The sequence below is a fragment of the Neodiprion pinetum genome, chromosome 7 (genome assembly GCF_021155775.2).
Source record: "Neodiprion pinetum isolate iyNeoPine1 chromosome 7, iyNeoPine1.2, whole genome shotgun sequence".
NCBI classification, from domain to species: domain Eukaryota; kingdom Metazoa; phylum Arthropoda; class Insecta; order Hymenoptera; family Diprionidae; genus Neodiprion; species Neodiprion pinetum.
The window spans coordinates 18256503-18276774 of record NC_060238.1 but is presented as its reverse complement, the minus strand read 5'-3'; the positions used below and the strand labels follow the sequence as shown (position 1 = coordinate 18276774).

Sequence of the window (20272 nt, the reverse complement as noted above, 5' to 3'; positions counted from 1 at the left end):
TGAAAGTTACTCTATGTGAATTTTTTCAGATTTTTTAATTCATTATTTGAGAAATTGCCGTTTTTTTTCAAATGAATATATCTCGGAAACTTGAAGTAACCGAAAAAAAATGACTCTACATAAAAGTTGCAGTTTTTTGTTAGCTTTCGAGAGGAATTTTTGAAAAAAATTTTTACGTTCCGGTAACGCTGATTTTTCACCAAAAAAGGAAGAAATTCTTTTTATTCAAAAAGGTCCCGTTTTTTGCTGAACAAATTACAGGGTCTTCCAATATGTGTCACAATATCGCAAAAAAATCGCCAGAGTGGCGCGGATCGAGATTCTAGGGTAAAAAAAATGAACCCACGCAAATTAATTTTTTTATACCGGTACCTCGACCGAATTTGTTTCTTCAAGTTTCCGAGATATATTCATTTGAAAAAAAACGGCAATTTCTCAAATACTGAATTAAAAAATCTGAAAACATTCACGCAGAGTACCTTTCAGTAGTACTTTGATGTAACCAATTATGGGGCAGATCTGAGATGGTCGGAAAAAAAAGTGGCCGAGTTGACGGAGAATCCCTAATATATAATGCTACGTAACTTTATCTTTATTAAAAAGTATCCATTTATGGCATAAATGAATCTCCATAAATTCAGTGGCAAACATTAATATGTCGTGATGGAGTATTTAGTATAATTAAAATGAACATACCGAGAAAAGAGTTTATTTACTGTTAACAAACATACATTTGGATATGGCAAAATAAATGTTTCCTTATTATTACTATCAAATTTTAATTGAGCCAAATATTTGTTGACCGTTAAAAAATTTCTATCGATCATTATTTGGCTCATATAAAATTTGATAATAATAAAAATACATTTATTTCGCCACACACGGAATATACGTTTGTTCACAGTAAATAAACTTTTTTTCTCAGTGCACTAAAATTTCAACGAATCTGATTGTGAGTAGAACAAGATTGTCAGAGAATATTAAAAATCTTGATCTGCATAAAATCTTAGTGTGAATCATGCGTCTCTTGTGAATTTTGCTCCATCTTGTTGGTCTTGTTCCGAAATTAACGCATCAACGGAGCATGACGTTATTTTCTCATATTTAAGTCGTTGACAGGTACATTATAATGTGCATTAAATAAAGAAATAACGAGCATTGAAAACATGCACCAATTCGCCGGTGTAGGTAAACGTAAAAAAAAGTCTCTCTTTTTTTCGATGAAATAATACATATATATGCACGCATAACTAGTTTTAAAATTTCAATAAAACGAAAGTTGATTCTCTTGAATAATACATATAATTCCATATACAATCATTTGTAAGCGAATCATCGTCGTTCGGTTATAGTGAATCATTTCGCGAATAAATTTTATAGGTAGGTGCGCACTTTTTTCTTGACTAATAAACTTTTTTCATCTCGTTTCCTCCTCTTTCTTTTTCCTCTCTCGTCGTTCTTGTGTAATCGCCTACGTCGATACTACTCTACATGCTTGCAATATCTGCACATACTGTGCTAGACTGACTTTCATTTTCGCCAAAATCCCGTTGAATCTTGTCCACACATTTTACAGCGAATCACGCACGTGTTCCAATCCAATCTCCGTTACACTCAACGTCGCGATTCGCTCTTGAACTCTTTGGTTGCATAAATTATTTAAAAAAGTGACAGTGACTGTAACGATAATCGTAAAACAACTCGGGTGTTGAAATCCGTATTCAGTTTTTCATCATATGTAACTTATAAAATCGAGAGTCACTTTGATTGTAGGACAATAAATTTGTAGAAAAAATTAAATTCTTCAAATAATCAAAGTGTATACTAGACTTGGTAGCATGAAGTTTTTGTACCTTCGCGAAATGATAAAATTTCTTCGGCAAAGTTCTGATTAAAAATATTAAGTAAGTAAAATAAAAAAAGGAAGAGAAATAGAGAGATCTTAAAACGAAAGATGTTAAATAAATAAACGAAAGTTTATAATAACGACTTCAAAGGTTGAGGATATTTTATTTTTAACTGCACACGTAAAGGTATACAACTGCGGAATAAATAAAGTTGTTTTGCGCCGATAACTGACGTGTATAACACGGGAATTTTACCATTTGAAAAGTAAAGAAACTACTCGAGCGACGTACCAATTGCTTGCCTCCTGCACCGATGACCCAACTTTTACAATTCTGATTCAAATCGAGCGCGTGGTTGTATTGTATGTACGATATGGTACATATAATATGTATGTAACATTTTTACATGTATATATATATACATGTTTAGAGGAAATATTGTGCCGAATTCGAAGTTGTATCAGGTATTTGAAATAGCATTCATTCATATGTTTATTGAGAGCTATATGTATGAGAATCACGATGTTGAAAATTTTGAAACGCAATAAGATGAAATGAGGGAATTCAGTTTAATTTTATTTACGATGCAATAAAATATTAGAAATTTATGTACAAAAATCGCGTCTTCAAACAGAGTCGGACAAGAAATTCTGTGATTCAATTAGCAACGGAGTCTGTCTAGATACGAAAGAGTCGTTTTGATTTGTTTGTTTTTTTTTTTTTTTTTTTTTTTGCGAAGCTGACGGTTTAATTTACTCAAAATTTACTTTCAACGTTTATAAATGGCGAACTGTTAAAGCTGCGGATTTCGTTCAGAGGAAAGTTTTTGCGGAGAGGCGGTAACAATTTAAAAAACAATAACACACCGAATGCATGTTCCTCCCACGTCATTTGAATATGTCAAGCTTACGAATTCCGAAAGTGTTCTTCTGAAATTCGATTTTAATTTTAATTGTGCGATACGTCTACAAGTTTTTTTTTTTTTTTTTTTTTTTTTTTTTTTTACACGCATATTAATTCCAAGCGAAACACCGATATATTTTAACGTGTATTGAGGTTTGGAAGGTTGAGCGAGCTCGGTGTCTCGGGATAAGAAACTGGTGTCTTAAAATATAAGCTCGATTTTTTTGGTAATATCCATTGTCAAAATTCAATATGGCGTTCACGTACGCGTGCGCGTACTCTCAGTACGTAGAGTAAAAAATTCATCATACCCTATGTGCATGAGCGTTTCATTCATTGGCGGGAGTTGACCTATTCTCTTTGCACTGTGCGCATAATGCCGGGTCACCGATTTTATTATTATAAATACCTTACATGTATATTAGGGCGATTCAAAAAAATCATTCTTTCTTTTTTTTTTTTTTTTTTTTGAAAAAAAGTGGTAGTGAAAAAACGATTCGAAATGACGAAAAAATAATGCCTGCACGCGGAAAAATTTTTTACTCAAGATTTAGAGTCAGCGCAAGTCGACTTTATGTATTTAATTAAGGTTTTTTTTTTTTCGTAAAATATAGACAAGATACCTTTTTTGTAGATTGATTTATTCTTAAAAAAAGCTATCTTGTTAAATTTGACATTTTTTTTTAATGAAATCAACTAAACTTGGCGAGTATATTTTTACCCTTCGAAAAATTCTAAAAATCGAAAAAAAAAAGTAAATTCAAGCTTAAAGTTTGTACTTTTTACACGGTGTTTTTCAGACAACTTTTAAAATTAGATCTCGATCTACTAGATCTTTAATTAATTAAAAGAAAAAAACCTTAAATAAATACATAAAATCGACATGCGCTACCTCTAAATCTTGAGTGAAAAATTTTTCCGTCTGCAGGCATTATTTTTTCGTCATTTCGAATCGTTTTTTCACTACCACTTTTTTTCGAAATAAGTAATGATTTTTTTTTAATCACCCCAATGTATATATATATATTATATACCTATAACGACTTCCCCGCGAGATGAATCACATTTACTTATTTCTTCGATGCTTGCAAATGTATATTGAACGAAACTCTAGACCGGGCATATATTTATTACGTAACAAATTATACAGCTATTTAGATCACGTGACACGAAATTCATCCATTAAGGGTATGCGATAGTCCTTTCTTATCTACCGAGTCGGCGGATTCTTATTTTTCCCTATCATCGATAGATTAATGAATTTGTACAAATTTCGGCAGGGCATTTCTCCTAGGTCGTAAAATTTGGGTAATTTTCTTAAAATTCGGAAAGTTACGAAAAAAAAGTTGGAGGTTTTTTTTTTTTTGTCACTAGTTACCATTTTTCCAATATCAAAATTTTTATAGCAGTAAACTCCGTGATCGACATACTTTTTACAATTTTAGAAATAATTAGGTGTAAAATGAGTCGTCGCAGGATTTACTTCGTACAATATTTCAACTAGGATGATAAAACTACGGATCTGAATAATTTTGGGCAGAAACTACGATCAGTCGGACTTTTGTTACCTGGGTTGCCTAGCAACTGAAAATATCGCCCCAAACGCGAGCGCCACTTCGTGTTACGGCGATCACGCGAACCAAGGAAACGCTCAGCTGAGCGTTCTGTATTCAAAAAATGATTATAAATTTTAGTTATTATTTACAGTCCTGAATATTGTATGAAAATAGCCTTACGATGCCTCATTTTACTCATCATTATTTCCAGAATGGTGGAAATTCCCTTGGCCACTTACTTCACTGATCCATAAATCTGGGAATCGTGAAAATAGAGACATGTGGAAGAAAGTTTAACATTTTTTTTTGATAACTTGTCGGACATCAATGAGATTTTCGAATTCTATGATGAACGAGCAATGTTTTTTCTAAATTTAAAAAAAACTCCATTGATCAGTATATTAATGATATCGAAAAGTCAGAATTAGATTACTTGGTCGATAAAAAAGAAATCTCGCATGTCCTTAAAACCCATTCATTTTTCTGAAAACGTAGACTTCTATAAAACGAATCATGCGTTTTCTCTAAATCGGAAACATACAATTGTTTCCTCATTAAATTTAGTTTATCTGTTCTACAAATTCTTCAGAATCGATCCCATGCGCGGATTTGGAGAAAGCGCCGCAAAGAAAAAAAAAAGAAAAAAAAAAAATTCAATATAATTCTCCAGTAAAAATTCACCGCAATGGAATTTTTAAATAAAGAAGTTTATCAGTTCTCGACGCGTCGTTATAAACGATAATTCGACTGTCCTGAAAGTGTCCTCGCAGACTACAAGGCTATGTTGGTATAAAAATATGCCCTAAATGTATTAGCAAATACGAAATACCCGGCTTCCTGCTAACTTTTTCGCAATTACATAATTGCTGCTTGAATACTAGATTGGCGCCCACCAGTGGCGACACTTTTCTTTCAAAGGCTTAATTGCAATATTTCACAATTCAGAATATGTATAATGATTGATAGCCATCCGGAATTCTGGATCTACAGTTACGACAATATTATAAAACGAAAGCAAACGCAGGCGTCAACAATACTGTCGATAATTAATCTAATTAAAGCATTACGTGTTCAGGTTACCGCACCGTTTTTTTTTTCTTCAATTCTTTTTGTCACTGATACAGATGTTTCGTGGTGGATTATGAAGAAGGAACTGTCTACATTTTTTTCGAAAATTTGCGAACATTGTAGCGAAATTGAATAACCAATTTTTTACTTTTTATCTCCATGTTCTGTTTACGTATTTAGTTATTTACATGGTTCTTTTGTTAAGCTTTTGAGTATTTTTTGCACGAAGCTGCTTCATCTACACCTAATAACAACTTATAATCTTTCTTACAATTGAATTCCTATGCGTTGATATATATACATATTTGTGATGAATTATATTACGTGTTCGATTGATTTTTGTGTAAATTTTGAAAACACTCACGTTTTCGGCCAAGAATTTCGGTACACCGGTTCGTCACATTTCATCTCATCGCTATTATGGAAGAATTATTATTGGACTGGTAATTTGTACAGACGAAATTCAGTGTTTGTTTTTCAATATTTTTCAAGTTGAAAGCCCAACCGCAGTTTCTTTCTCCAAGAAGACTCTAATAGGAGGACATCCTTTTATGCTTTTACGTATTTTTTTGTTTTCTTTCATGATATTAGTATAATATTATTCGCTAGAAAATTGCGATTCGAAAAAGACCGATCTTTTTTCGCTAGAAAAATACTCATTTCTATGGTTTTTTTGGTATCCTTAACAACGTTTCCAAGCTATACATTATATTGCTGTACAATAAGATACCTACACCTTATGAACTTTTTTGCAACACTTCAAATATGCCTCACTCTACATATGCAATATAATGCCAGTGTTCGGCAGTGTGCAATTTCCTGTCGTTCTCGGAATCTGTAACTCGTCGAAGATTGAGTTTAAAAAATGAGAGCGAGAAGAAAAAAAAAACATGCCACTAACCCCGGAGCATGTGTGTAAAGAATACCTGTAATGGCGTGTACATTATAAGAGTTTCGAGGTGATAGTCCTACAACACGAAATCTTCGCTACAAGGTCGCCGACTTTCTAACAGTCAAGATTAAGAGTGTAAACGGTGCCTATAGCCGAGAGCTGCAGCGAGCGAAACGAATTCATGTTAAGCGAAAAGTTATCGACAGAACGGAGTTTCCCGGCAGTTCGCTACGTTATCGCATCTGTATTCATCATCTAAAGTGATAAAACAGGTTCAGACACAAGTGATAAAACAGATTCAGATACATGGGATAAAACAGATTCGGACAAAAGTGATAAAACAGATTTAGACAGGATATGTTGAGCAAATTCGCACGAAGGATATGCTTTCTAAATCTCCTGAGGTTGGCTTTCTATACTATAATTTTGAAATTTGCGATTTTTACCTTTTTTCCTCTATTACGGTATGCTAAGGTGTCGATGATTTCGGTCGAATTCTCTTGAATCGACTCTTCGGTTAAAGATCATATTACCTTATTTTTCAACGTCTCATTATTACAGGTAATTTATCAGATGTCAGTATACGAAGCGCGTTTCTAATCTGTTTCTAACAATATTTATTATCTACATGTGTTAATCCCGTTTAGTAATTACTTCAGAAAACACGTTGTACGGATATTTTTTCGTGCGGAATGTTGATAATTTCACTGTGGTGTTATTATATGTTTTTCCTCCGAACTTTAACTGCTGAACTTTGTCGTCATACACACTATTTTAGTACCCATAACTACTTATCTTTGGTGATATATCTCAAAGATCATACGTATTAGGTGTACAGTCCGGTAAAAAGAAGTGTTAAAACGGAACAATTGGAAAATGGAGACTTAGAATCAGTAACCGAATTCCATTCCGATAAGTTTCGGATGAAAACTATGCTCTTAGTTAAAAAAAATTAATCAAGAACTGTGAATTTTTATCGAAATAGTTTAGTAATTAATAAGCTGTAACTTGACCATTTTTTTAACGCCAAATTCGTACATAGTTTGTCCAGTTTCGATGAATAACAACAACTCATTCTGATTGTAAATACATTTCGAACAATTCACCTGACACGGCTTCTTAATTGAATAAATATATTTTTTAATCAAATCATCAGTTTGTCACATATAACCTGCATTGATTTTACATCATTTGTGTTTCTTTTGATCAATTGAAAATTTCAATGAAAATTTAACTTTGGACGAGTCGTGCATAATCAATTTACAAACAAAATCAGCTACGATTTATTCGAAACTGTTGTTTCGTTAAAATGTCAGAATAATACAGTGTCTAAAAAGTTTTCGGTAACTGAGCTATTTCCCTGAATTTTTTTCTTTCGATTGTCTTTCAATATTAACCGAGACATTGTTTTTTACTAATTAAATTCAACTTGATTAATTTTACTCGTATTTCATTCGTAATACCATCATTTGGACATTGTTTCGACGAGAAACGTTCCCTTGCAGATACTGAAAAAGGTCGAGGGATAGTTTTTTTTTTTTTTTTTGGACTTTCTTTCAACGTCTCGCTTACCCGGAACTTCGGCGTAAAGAAAGAATTGACGATCCAAGATAATCATGAACATCTTTCAACGGTAAAGAAAATTCGGACAGCTGGTAATAAATTCATGTTAATATATCGTTTCCAGGTATGAGTCGTTGCCAGGTGGTTCAGTTGATTGCCGTTCACCGGAAAGTTGGGCAACTTTATACCGTATAACTTTCCTCGAAATTTCTCAATCCACTGCCTGTGCTCTTTCTTTTTTCAAGGGCACGTATCGTACGGTATATCTATAATCATACACGTTCTTTCATGGAAAATGCAGTCTAAAGCTATGGACTTCGCACCGTGTCTGAAAATGACAGAGAAAAAAAAATGATTTATTTATTATAGTTTTATCTCGAACCGATCTTTATTCAATTCATTGAAAATGTTTATTGATCATAATTCTATAATATACAACTGTCTCTGTACAATTTATGTCCATTTCGACTTCTCTTTCACGTTTTTGATTCTCACCTCACGTTAATTTCCAGCGTAAAAATTCTTGATTCAAACTTTTTTCATCTTCTTTTTTATCCTTGTTTCCTTCGTAATTATCACTCGGTTCCTTTCTTCTTTGCTGGCTGCATGGGTGCAGAGATAAATCACGAGGAATTAATAAATTATCTGTAATACATTTTATATGGCTTAATTTAATGTTTAACCAATTCACCTTTATTTCACGCATCTTGCGTGTATCATTATACATTTATCGTTGAAAAGAGTTTCATTTGTTTACATTACTCGGGCCGTTGGTTTGTTATCGTTATAAAATGTTCCGATCTATGTATAAGAATAATACACCGTGTAACGTACATGTGTGTAAAATCATTTATTCTTGTTCGTTATTCGCGGATTTCAATAAACGTGCGCAGTTTAATTTTCTTCGACTTCTCTTTCACCCATCGAACAAATATTTACAACGGATCGTCGGTGAGCAGAAATTATCCATGAATAAAATCGATGCTCAATATTCTTTCACGATCTGTCTTGGATAATTTCTGCACAGACGTGAACTCGTTATAAGTTAATTCATAATCCGCTGATTGCACGATGATTATTATATTATCGTGAAACTTTCAAATCTTCGTCGGGTTTTTTTTTTTTTGCATTTCGACGCCACAGAATTCCATGAGATTTATTTCAGCATGAAAAAATGCTCACTAAAAACTATTGAAGTTGTTAATTTTCTGAAAGTTGACGCGAGTTGAGAGTGAAGAATTTAAAAAAAATCTCTTACGACGACCATTTCGTAAGAAGAAATAGCTGAAGATTAATAAAAGGTGATCGATGGGACAATATTTATCGAGTGCCTACTTAATTCTTTACAAAAATTTCGTTAGAATCGGTCAAGTCGTTCTATATGTACAAAGTCTGTACGTATTTATCGTACTTTCATCATTTTTCCATCCAAAAATATTGATACTACATAACTTTTTATAACACATTACGGTACGATAGTTTTTTTTTTTTTTCTTCGTAGGATGAAGACGAAATAATAATTCACGAGAAGACGAGGTTTTAGATATTCGTAAAACTTTGCATTCTGTTCTTTTATTTTACAAATAACAGTAATTTATACGTATGTTTCAGGCATTTTACCAATTATCTACATAGATTACATAATTCAGTGGTACATTTTAAATTAGTTACAGGAATTTGTTTGACAATCGCCGCCTCCTCTTTAGTATCTACTTAAAATTTAGTAAGTAAAAATGCACATTCTTCAGGGGAAAAAAAAAAAATAAATAAATCCTTTGTCAACAGTGGATTTTTTGACTGAATGTTATGAATTATTTTGTGAAACAGAAGCAAACAAATAATAACTGTAGAAAAAACACATTCATTTACGCAGTTTTCTAGAAAAATCAGTACCAATTAACTTATATACTGCAATTGTAACCGGACAGATTATTATTTCACGCAAATCCGAACGAATCACGAAATTTAAAAACGATTGATCTATAAACAATAAACTAGATCGAGAATAAAACTGAAAAATTTCTTGGATAGTGAGAAATATCGTTATGAAATTATGAAAAAATTGATCGTGATGTCATAATTCGCAGCAGAAAGGCCAAAGAACGATTACTTAAAGGTTATATAAATTATATACCTCTGTATGTGTTTGTAAAAAAATTCAAACCCACGTCACTGTTCACACACTTGCGTTTTATAATCTTAACCGATCTTGTTATAATATTCTGTCCAAACCAGACTTCCAGAACATCACGTGCGTGTTTAATGTTTATTCTAACCATAAATAGGTTTAAAAAATAAGGAAACCAAAAAAAACTGGAAAAGATGAGATTGAAACGACGTCTATATTCTACCACACAAGATTTTGTAAACTTTAACATACGAGTTATAAACTTTCCACGTATATTATTTTACACATTGACTCGTCCAGTTTGTCCCTATAAATATTTATCTGTCCGAATCATTGGTTGAAGGGAAAAAAAAAAAAAAAAAAATCACTATAGGCTCGCTAGGGACTTTTCATTGAAGCCCATATTCCGAACAGCTGTAATTTTCATTTCGCATGATTTTTTGGTTGTTTATCTGCGAGTTTATAATATTTTCTCTCGCGTTGGTTGATACGGATGGGATATCTTATTTTTATCTTTCTTCCTTTCTTTCTTTTTTTCAAATTTAAAAATAGCATTACTAGATCGTATGCACATAAACAATTGAACAGCAATTTTCAGTTTATTATTTTTCAACCACCGTTCAGTTAGACAAACATCACTTGTTCGATTCAATTGAAAACATTTTTTTTTCAGCTGTTGCGTACGTCGTTCTTCTCTAAGAATGACTTTTCTACGACAATAAATATCTTTGGCACGTTCGGCGAACAGATTGTAGACATGTACGCATGAAAATGAGAAGAAGATAGTGACATAACGATTATACCAGGTATAACGTTAGTTCGTGCAGTTACAATGATTCAAAGTGCAAATAAATTTTTACGGAGTAATTTCGTCGTCTGTTTCTATTTTATTTCTTCTACTCGAGTTTTGTTATACCGGATACCTTTGTTCAAGGATGACCATTTATTTATTTAAAAAGTCTTGTGCAATGTTACTTGTTTCAATGTAACACGTATGAAAATAGTGAACACGTATAAAACGGCAATGGATCTGAGTGAATTTGAATTACACGAGTTGTAAGATGTCAACAATTTGTGAAAAGGTTTCATTTCTAAATCTGGTATTTTTTTTTACATTCGATTCTAATGTTTTTGGACGGATTTTCTTCCCAAACCAGATTCTCACAAAAACACTTACGAAGTCTCACGCGAATGTTATTGTTGACGAACATCCGTTGCACCGTATTTACGAAAACTTATTTTTGTCCACTAAAAAAAAAAAAAAACATTCAAGTGAGCTCTGGACATTTTTATGCTTAACAAAATAAGCTAAAAACATTAGAAAAGATCAGAGACAGCAGAGTTCAATCATTTCGAACGTCCCAACTACAAAAGCTTTTTTCAGACTGTCGTAACATTCTGTTTCGTGTTATTCAAAGTTGTTCAGACTGATTTCTATCACGTTTCATCCTCAATCACTGTCATTGACGAAAATAAAATTACTGGAAATTATTCAAACGAGTTTTCCAATCTCCTATTAACAAGATAACCATTTCGACTTATTCATTCTTATATCGTTAAACGCCTCGAAGTTCAGCCTGATCGGCGTCTGAGATTTAACTCAGAGAAACACGTGTTCGTTACCGTGTAAACATTTATAATAAAAAGAGAAGCCGATCATAAAGAAGATGAAAAAGAAAAAAGAAAGAACTTATCAATCGAGACGCAGAACGATACGAAAAGTAACAAGAAGAGGAAGTTTATTCATCGAATTACGTACGTGTCGTTTATCCAGTTCTCACTACGCGACGTGTGGTTGCGTTAAACTGAATCGTTGGAAATAGCAAAAGTTTTAAGAATAGCGGCTGCGTTTCACATACAGCATTAAATTTATCTCATCGCCTGTAACTATATATATGGTATATCTATCTATCTCTCTCTCTTTAACACTGAGCTGTTACTTCGAAACACACAATCTTGTAATTCTTCGTTATACTCCAATTGAATTCATGCGTGTGGCACAGATCGTACACACCGTGAAGCGAATTTCCTCGAAACTGTTCGTTCCAGATTAACATTAAGACTTTGAGAAGGAACCATTTCTCGATTTTTCCTCACTGTACATCGGACCACTCCACGTTCGATACAGCATCTCGAGTCTGTTTGTTATTCGACTTGGCACGATTCTTCGTTCTCTTTTCCTACCTCCACCCTACTTCGAGTTTTAATTCTTTAAAAACGAACAACGCCTTGAAGTATAAATTCAATTATCTGTCTATAGCGAAGTTGTATAACTTATTTGAAGAGGTCGGTGAGCCAGAAATTAATAATTTTTACCAATTGTATTACGAGTTGGTTGTATGTTGATTATCTGTCGAGTTATTATAGTCGTGAGCTACGGGGATTCCTCTGAATATACGACAAATTTAAATTATTGCAATTCAACATCAACAAAGTGTTAGATTTTAATGCTTCGTCTCAAATCTCTTCGAATGGTTGGAACATTTTTTTATCGCCAATGTTAAATTGGCTATTGAAAGAAAAATGAAAAAAAAAATAATAATAATGAACATCTTTTTCACCGACTTTGTGAAAAATAATCGTCTGAATAAAATGTTCGGTCGCAGAATGAAATCTGCACGTTTTTTGATAACCTTGAAGTGATTTGAAACGAAGCATCGATATCTAAGCTTTTGTCCTTAATAAATACTATTAAATTAATTGGTAAAAAATCTCGAGCTTCATCCTACCACCCTACTTAACTATTTAGAAATGACGCTTTCACTCTTGTGCATGAAATATGAAAATAAAATACATACACTGTAGAATTGAAATTTAACAACCGTTCGTTTGTGTTGTTTTGATTGCAGGTCGTTGCCTTCGCTTTGACTCGGCTTTGGAAATTTGGCGATATCAAAAATGGTTGCAAGAATATTTGCGGCCCATGGCCGTTTCTGCGCTAGTCATTCCCTCGAGGTTATCGTCGGTACATTGACCTTGACTGCGTGTATGTTGACCTTGGAAACCGGAAGTAACCATCAGCGAGACAAGAGTCTTCACACGGCCGGTAAACATTGCTGGAACGGTCGCTGCAGCGGGGATGTAAGTTTATTATTTATTTATACATATTCAAATAGGTATTTGCTTAATTTTTTCATCGCAATTAGTTGACCAAGTTCTGTGTGTTTACAAATATACTCGACCCTGTAGAATGCCTGCATTTTTAATCTCTAAGGCCATGCGGTACTTCTACTTTTACCGACCGAGCCAACTCACCTATTTTATTCTTATGTTAAAACAACACATGTGAAAAAACCGTACGTTTTTTTACGATTTTCGACATATAACTAGCTTTCATGATTTCCGCTACGATAGAGCGATGCATTGTCAAAATTTGAACTCCTTCCGTTCATTTGTTTATTTAATATGGGGAGAAAAGAGGTGAGTTTGCTCGTTCGGTAAAGGCAGGAGTACTACATAACCTTAAGATAACGCGTGCTAAGATCATGCTTTAACAATTTGTTATTATTTTTAGGACCTGAATGCAGCCGATATGATCGTTATGACGATTATTCGATGCCTGGCTGTACTCTACAGTTACTATCAGTTTTGCAATCTCCACAAATTGGGGTCCAAGTATATTCTCGGTAAGGCTTGAACATTCCAATACATTTCTTTTTACACATTTGTAAAGATGTTAATTAGAATCCACGAACGATTTTTCTGGTGTTTATCTTTTTTTTTCTCTTGCACACCTGACAAAATATTTCTTAAATTCCACGGTGATCTGACAAAAAATCTAGCGAAGCATTTCACATAGAATTTTCTGCATTTCATTGAACTCTCAAAATGACGATGTTCTTTTATACATGAATTCACGATGATTCGACGAAATTTGACGTGCGGAATTTACTACATTTCACTAAATTTCTCGACGATTTAATCATGTAATATATTCTTCACAGAAGGCTTTAGAAATTTTTCTTATTTTCTATATGGGGTTAATTGACAAATTTTTGCAAAATTTTGTTTGAAATACAAATGCAAAAAATTTCGTAATTTTTCGTCACTAGATATGACAGACTTTCGTATACGCAATTTTCTACATTTCATCATACACAACGTACCGTTGAGAATTTTACCATATTAAATTTCATTGAAACTTCATGGGGATTTCAGGATAGATTTTGAGAATTCTACATGGAATTTTCCATTTTTCACTGAATGCCTTCTATATTTATATTTATGTACTTATTTACCAAGCTTAGTAAGCATTCGGTGAAGAAGAGAAAATTATACATAACCGATTTCACAAAATTGCACTTTAAATTTTTGGGAATATCATATATGATTATTATATTCGTCAGGATTTTATTATCATAATTCAACTGAAGATAGAACAAACAAGTTTTCGCTTATTATATAAAATTGTTAATCCCCACGTTTTGATTACATGTTGGTTGATAATTTTGTATGATAATCAATTGGATATATTTTGCAATTTGTTTACACCCAAGAAATTCACGAATCCAATCTGTCAATCAATGAAATATTGGCAGGAAATCGTCACTTCGTCAGATTGAAATTGTAATTAAATCTGTACTCAGGAATTCGAGAAACATCGCATTTATTTGTTATTGTCCTTTTTTCTGTAACCAAAGTATGGATTGGTAAATTGATTAGTTTAAATAATCCGGATCGGAGTAAACTTAAAAAAAAAAAACGTTTCTTTACCGGTGAATCATCTCTTTTTGCCCCTTTTATTCAATCAAATCTCATGCCTTGAAAAAATGGGATTTCCAAAAATTATTAGTTTTCACTTTATGTTCAATTCATGTACAGTTTATCCGCAAACGTTATAATTGGTATCGAATCTCTGTATGTAAAGCGACGTGTTCACCCATATTCGGTTATGCAGATTATTCGACATTGATTGAAATTGGTCGAAATGTGATCTATATGTCCGTATTCTCCAGACGCGTATGAATAAATACGAATTATGGTATAATGTACCGTAACTATTTCATTCATAAAACCGGATCTATGTACAGTATTATAAGAAGCCTGCTATGCATCCGCATAGCACGTGAAAGCCTTGAAACATTCACGGGGAAAGTTTTATAGAAAGTGACAACGGTTTACTTTTCTTACTTCATTAACCACGTGGTGTATACGTACCACTTCATTATCCACGTTATATACATGCATAAAGTTATGAGGCATTCCGCGCCAAATCTACCCCTACGATTTTAGATTTAACCTGCATATTTGAAAACAATAAATACCATCCGCATCATTTTTCGAACTCTAGGCATGTACTCATATTTTGTTCGCAACTCGTTATTTATGTCGATTTTTTTTTCAACTTAAATAATTGCGCTCATCTTGACGATTTCTTTTTCTTGTAACTCAAAAATTCTGTTATATTTGACTTATTATTCATTTTTGTTTACATTAGATTGGTTCGTTTTATATATTTAATACAGCAAAGAAATATTTCAAACCTCAAATTTGAATTGTACAAAAACAGTTGATTTGCAATTTCAGATATTAAGTTCAACTCACATTTTTCGGGTCGATTTTGATTATAATAATTCTTATTGCTAGATTTTCCCGAATTTTAATTGAATCATATTCTTGAAATTAGAAACTATGCAATGACGCAATATTATTAAATTTTATTTCTTTTAGCATTTTTCAATGTCGTCCTTAATTGTGTTTTTTTTCCTTTGCCTTTTTTACATGAAATGTCGCATACGGTTGCTTTGAATTAACAAAAATTTCGTCATTAATGCTTTCACTGCCATAGACTTAATTACCGTAACCAAAGGAGAAAACAAGAAAGAAAGGAGCAATGATCAACAGAAATGGAAAAAAATGAATTTATTGTGTCACAGGCTCGAAATACTCAATATTTTAATTATGATGAAATGGTTGACAAATTGTTTCACAACGAAATTTTGTTCATCTTCTTTTGCTCAATATGATTATCTAACAGTCATAAACGAACGTGATGGCAATTTGGTGGGATTGAACCCGGCCTCTTTAAAATTATGTGAATACCACAGGTGTATCGCGTTGCGTGTGCGTGTTTGTAAAACGCGCATCACGCAACTTGGAAAGTGAAAAATTAAGTGAGAGTTTGAATCGGGTAGAATACTTCGCGATGGTAGTTGGTGAAATTAAATGGCGTTTGGGAACGCACAGTCATTTTATTTATGCACATCATACAGTTCGTATTTGCATGCGCTGCATCCCTAATTTCACGAGAGTGAAGTCAGCAACGTCACTGTCACGATTCACGGTTGGAAAAAATTGTTACTTTGCACTTTCAGGATTGTCTAAAATTTAGTAAATCATGATAACACAAAACGTACATATGCATTTTGAAAAAACAACTCCTTGAAAGTCGTTCGGAATTTGTTCAATAATCATATTTTCCCTGACGTTTCGTTGGGTTAACGTTACTAACTTCAACCTCGTCCAATTTCACGGATTCGCAAATAGCGCGGCTTTCACCGAGCCGAGTCTAAAACGATCGTATGAAATTTTTTTTTTACATAACGCGAGCATGTTTACGCTTCTCCCATGCGTGTGCTCCATGCACAAACTATTCGTTTCTGTGGGTGCGTTCCGAAATTAGCTCCCAGTACTGCCGAAAATCTTTTATCTCTTTTGATCTGTCGAGGTCGTAACTAGCTCTGTCCCTGTCCTAGGGCGTTTTTAGAGCGGCAAACTAGTTTCGGAACGCACCCTATGAGGGTAGAGTGAGTCTACAAATGCGCATGCGCGGAGTATAGAAAAGACCACTTTTAACTCCTAAAATATAAAAATGGTCATTTCTGTACTCCGCGCATGCTCTGTCGCTAATAAATCTGATATAACGCAACCCTAACCTCAATTTCATGCTTCGTGAAGAAATAGGTAACGCACTCTTGTTATCCAAAAAATCGTGTGTAACAAGGAATCTACGGTCTCTTCGCCTCGCATATTGCAAATACGTGAGGCAAAAAGACCAAGTTTGCCTTCTTGTTACACAAGACCAAAGTCAGTTAGAAAATCAGCTGAAAGATGAGGAATACGTGTATTATTATTGCTATACTAGTACCGCCTTACCTTGACTTTCACAGTCAATTACAATCGAATCTATGTAAAAATCTACTTATAAAATGTCAGGATAAAAAAAAAGGAAGAAAATGTGTAAAAACCGGTAAAACATACTATTTTTTTCTTCTTGAACATCCTAATCGATTATAAATTACATTTTGACAAGGTACTCTGACAACGGCCGGTTTTTCGAAGCAACAAGTTGTTTTTAAAGCTGTAAAATTCAATCCATGGTTACTAAGTAATTCAAATCTATAGCCGTAATTGAATTTTTTACAAAAAAAAAATTGATCTGCCAAAGTACACGTCATTAATCAAATCAATACTACCTTGTACAATTCTCAAAAGATGATACAAGAAAAACAAAGTTCATACACAAATCTGAAACTCAATAATACAAAAATTAGTGCACCTATGGCTTATTTTTTTCGAAAGCATCGTCCAATAATAATTGCGTGTAAAAATCGATATAAAAATGTTCGCAATTGCAAGATTCATTATTCCATTTAGATTTCAAAATATTGCCAGTTTTATGTTGATTCATTCCATTATCTCAAATAGATTGAATCATATCTAGGTAAATAGTCGCTATCAAGTTTTTGTTGTTGCGGCTGCAAATATTGTGACTAGAAATTTTATTTGCATTCATTTATAGTTTGAATCAATTAACCTGCAGCTCTCAACTGCAATGCATACTAAGAAGCAGTTTGATTTTCAAGGCAGCGGTTAGAGGGTCACCCAAAATTGGCACATGCATGGTTTCGACAGTCTATTTACACACGAACATTGACTCAAGAGTATCTCTCCTACAACGAAAATCAAATATATATGTATAGTTCTAGGTTTCTATATACACTTTGAAACATGAACTGTGGCAGCAATGAATTTTACAACTTCTTTAGTCTACCTTTTTTTTGGCAATCGGAATAATTTCAAATTATATAAATATGTACTCGTTACGTAATAGCATACAACTAATTCAATATTCTAATACCAAGACATTTCAAACTTGATACTACTTGGGTAAAAATAGTCGCCCAAATGCTTAATGAATTTTTATTGCAATACTCTAGTTTTATAATTGAATAATTTTATCTCTACATGACTATCATTAATAATTTAATTACGTGTTACATATTACTCTTCTAATAATTAATTGTTTTATTCAAGGTATTGCCGGACTCTTCACCGTCTTCTCCAGTTTTATATTCACATCAAGTGTGGTGAATTTTCTCCAAAGCGACATCTCAGATTTGAAGTGAGTGAAACTAAAGTTCTATGCAAAAATCTACAAAATTTGAGAAACAACAGGGAATTCTTTATGTTTTTTTGTTTGCTGATGCGATTACAACGGCCGAGGAGCACTGAATAATAATACAAATAAATGGCTTGTTTGCAGAGACGCACTTTTCTTCTTTCTCCTCCTGATCGACCTCTCAAAGGCCGGGGTGTTAGCGCAATTAGCCCTGAGTTCAAGGAGCCAGGAGGAAGTCCGGGCGAATATTGCTCGCGGTATGACTTTGCTGGGTCCGTCAATAACGCTGGATACACTAGTCGAGACACTTCTCATCGGCATTGGAACCTTGTCAGGAGTCAGAAGATTAGAAATATTATGCTGCTTTGCTTGCCTGAGCGTCATTGTGAACTACGTTATATTTATGACCTTCTATCCGGCATGTTTGTCTCTTATTCTTGAGGTATGTCCATGTTTTTAAATTATGCTCTAAGGAGGTGCCACACCTCTATTTAAAATGATTCCAGAATTTTCAAAGCGCAACCTTTGATCACTTGTAATAAGGTTGATGTTAAAGTTTTATAAATTTTAGGGAGTTTGTTACAAGTAAATTCAATTAAGAATTCATTGTTCCGCAGTTGGAGAACTTTTTAGACATTTTTGCAGTGATTTTATGATTCGAACGTTTTGTCGTGTATTTCTTTTCCTTCTTTTACATTTCATCAGCTTTCTCCTTACCCACGCAATTTTATGATTTCAGCTATCCAGAGGAAGTATCACCATCGGCCAACTCAGCGCCGACAAAATGTTACTGATGCATTCTCTCCACGAAGAAGATCAAAAGCCAAATCCTGTTGTTCAACGTGTCAAGTTAATCATGAGCGCCGGTCTCATTTTGGTCCATGCCCATAGGTAATTTACAATCTTTTTTATTAGTATCTGTGTAACTGTTGAAGTTGGGAATATAAAAAAACCTTAAGTTTATTGTAGGGAAAAATCAAAATCAATCAGGACGATAAAAAAAAAATTCGCTTTTTAACTTCATTGAAAACCGCACGCGATATTTCAAAGTTCTAAATTATTCGTGCATGTATCTTAAATGAAAATTTATTTGTGAACTCTAAATCCAGATAAAATTGAACCCCCTTGCCTAGAAAATGTCATTTGCGGCACGTGAGTTTAGTATGAAAATATATCATACTTTACCAAACTTGTTACAATTTAAATTTCTATTTTCGGCAGAGAAAAATTAAAATTACAATCTTGACAGTGTTTCAAATTTTAAATATTGAACTTTTTTTGATCAAGTTTGTAATTCGTACAAAATTTTTATCCCGAATTTATCTATGATAAAAGTTGAATTCTTGAAAAACTGCAAACTCCAGCATTGTCATTCGGGATTTCCATTTATCGAAAACTTACTACTAGATTTACTCAGAAGAACGAAGTTGGGAATAGGCCACTGTGACACTGAATTAGTTCATGCAAGCGTGCGATCTTAGCGCACAAGTTTCTCGACTAGCGAATAAGAGTAGTGGCAGTTCAACAATGCCATTGTAACAATCTGACCCCTCATACATTTTATGGAGAATTCTATTGTCAGGAGAGTCTTTTTTACCTGGTTCGACAGGTCATGTTCATGTTGCATCATGTAGAGAATAACTCTTCAAAATGTATCACTAGTTGTAAAGATGAGTTGAATCAGTTATAAAAGTCTTGAATGTATGCGCTCAGGCGTTTGACGTTTGTAAAAAAATTTCATACAAAAATGCACTTTTTCCTCATTCAAATATACTTCAGATTGTTGTTACAACGCATTGTTACGTTTAATTATAAATCGAGTTGTGTTTTATGCGACTAATCGGTGTACTGAGAAACAAAAAACTTGAATTCTATGAAATTAAGTATGAGTATTGGAAACGAGACACGGTTGGAAATAAATATTCCCGACAGATTGAATATTGCATGAGGATGGTAATAATATCTTGCAGAACA

The 20272-nt window shown here is 33.4% G+C and overlaps 1 protein-coding gene and 1 long non-coding RNA gene across 5 annotated transcripts in view; one reads left to right on the top strand and one right to left on the bottom strand.

The window, feature by feature from the left end:
• Hmgcr (HMG coenzyme A reductase) overlaps positions 1–20272 on the top strand; it is a 48951-nt gene that overhangs the window by 20791 nt on the left and 7888 nt on the right. For all 4 annotated transcript variants that reach the window (XM_046635803.2, XM_046635802.2, XM_046635804.2 and 1 more), the window contains exons 2-6: positions 12807–13038; positions 13472–13583; positions 18214–18301; positions 18443–18740; positions 19038–19189. In XM_046635803.2, coding sequence (XP_046491759.1) covers positions 12856–13038; positions 13472–13583; positions 18214–18301; positions 18443–18740; positions 19038–19189 — 833 coding nt within the window. In that variant the 5' untranslated portion in view covers positions 12807–12855. The remainder of the gene's footprint in view (positions 1–12806; positions 13039–13471; positions 13584–18213; positions 18302–18442; positions 18741–19037; positions 19190–20272) is intronic.
• On the bottom strand, positions 7747–11962 carry LOC124223622 (uncharacterized). The gene is made up of 3 exons (XR_006884339.2): positions 11717–11962; positions 8325–8474; positions 7747–8157 (listed from the first exon to the last, which is right to left on the bottom strand). It is a non-coding gene; the product is annotated as an uncharacterized lncRNA (long non-coding RNA).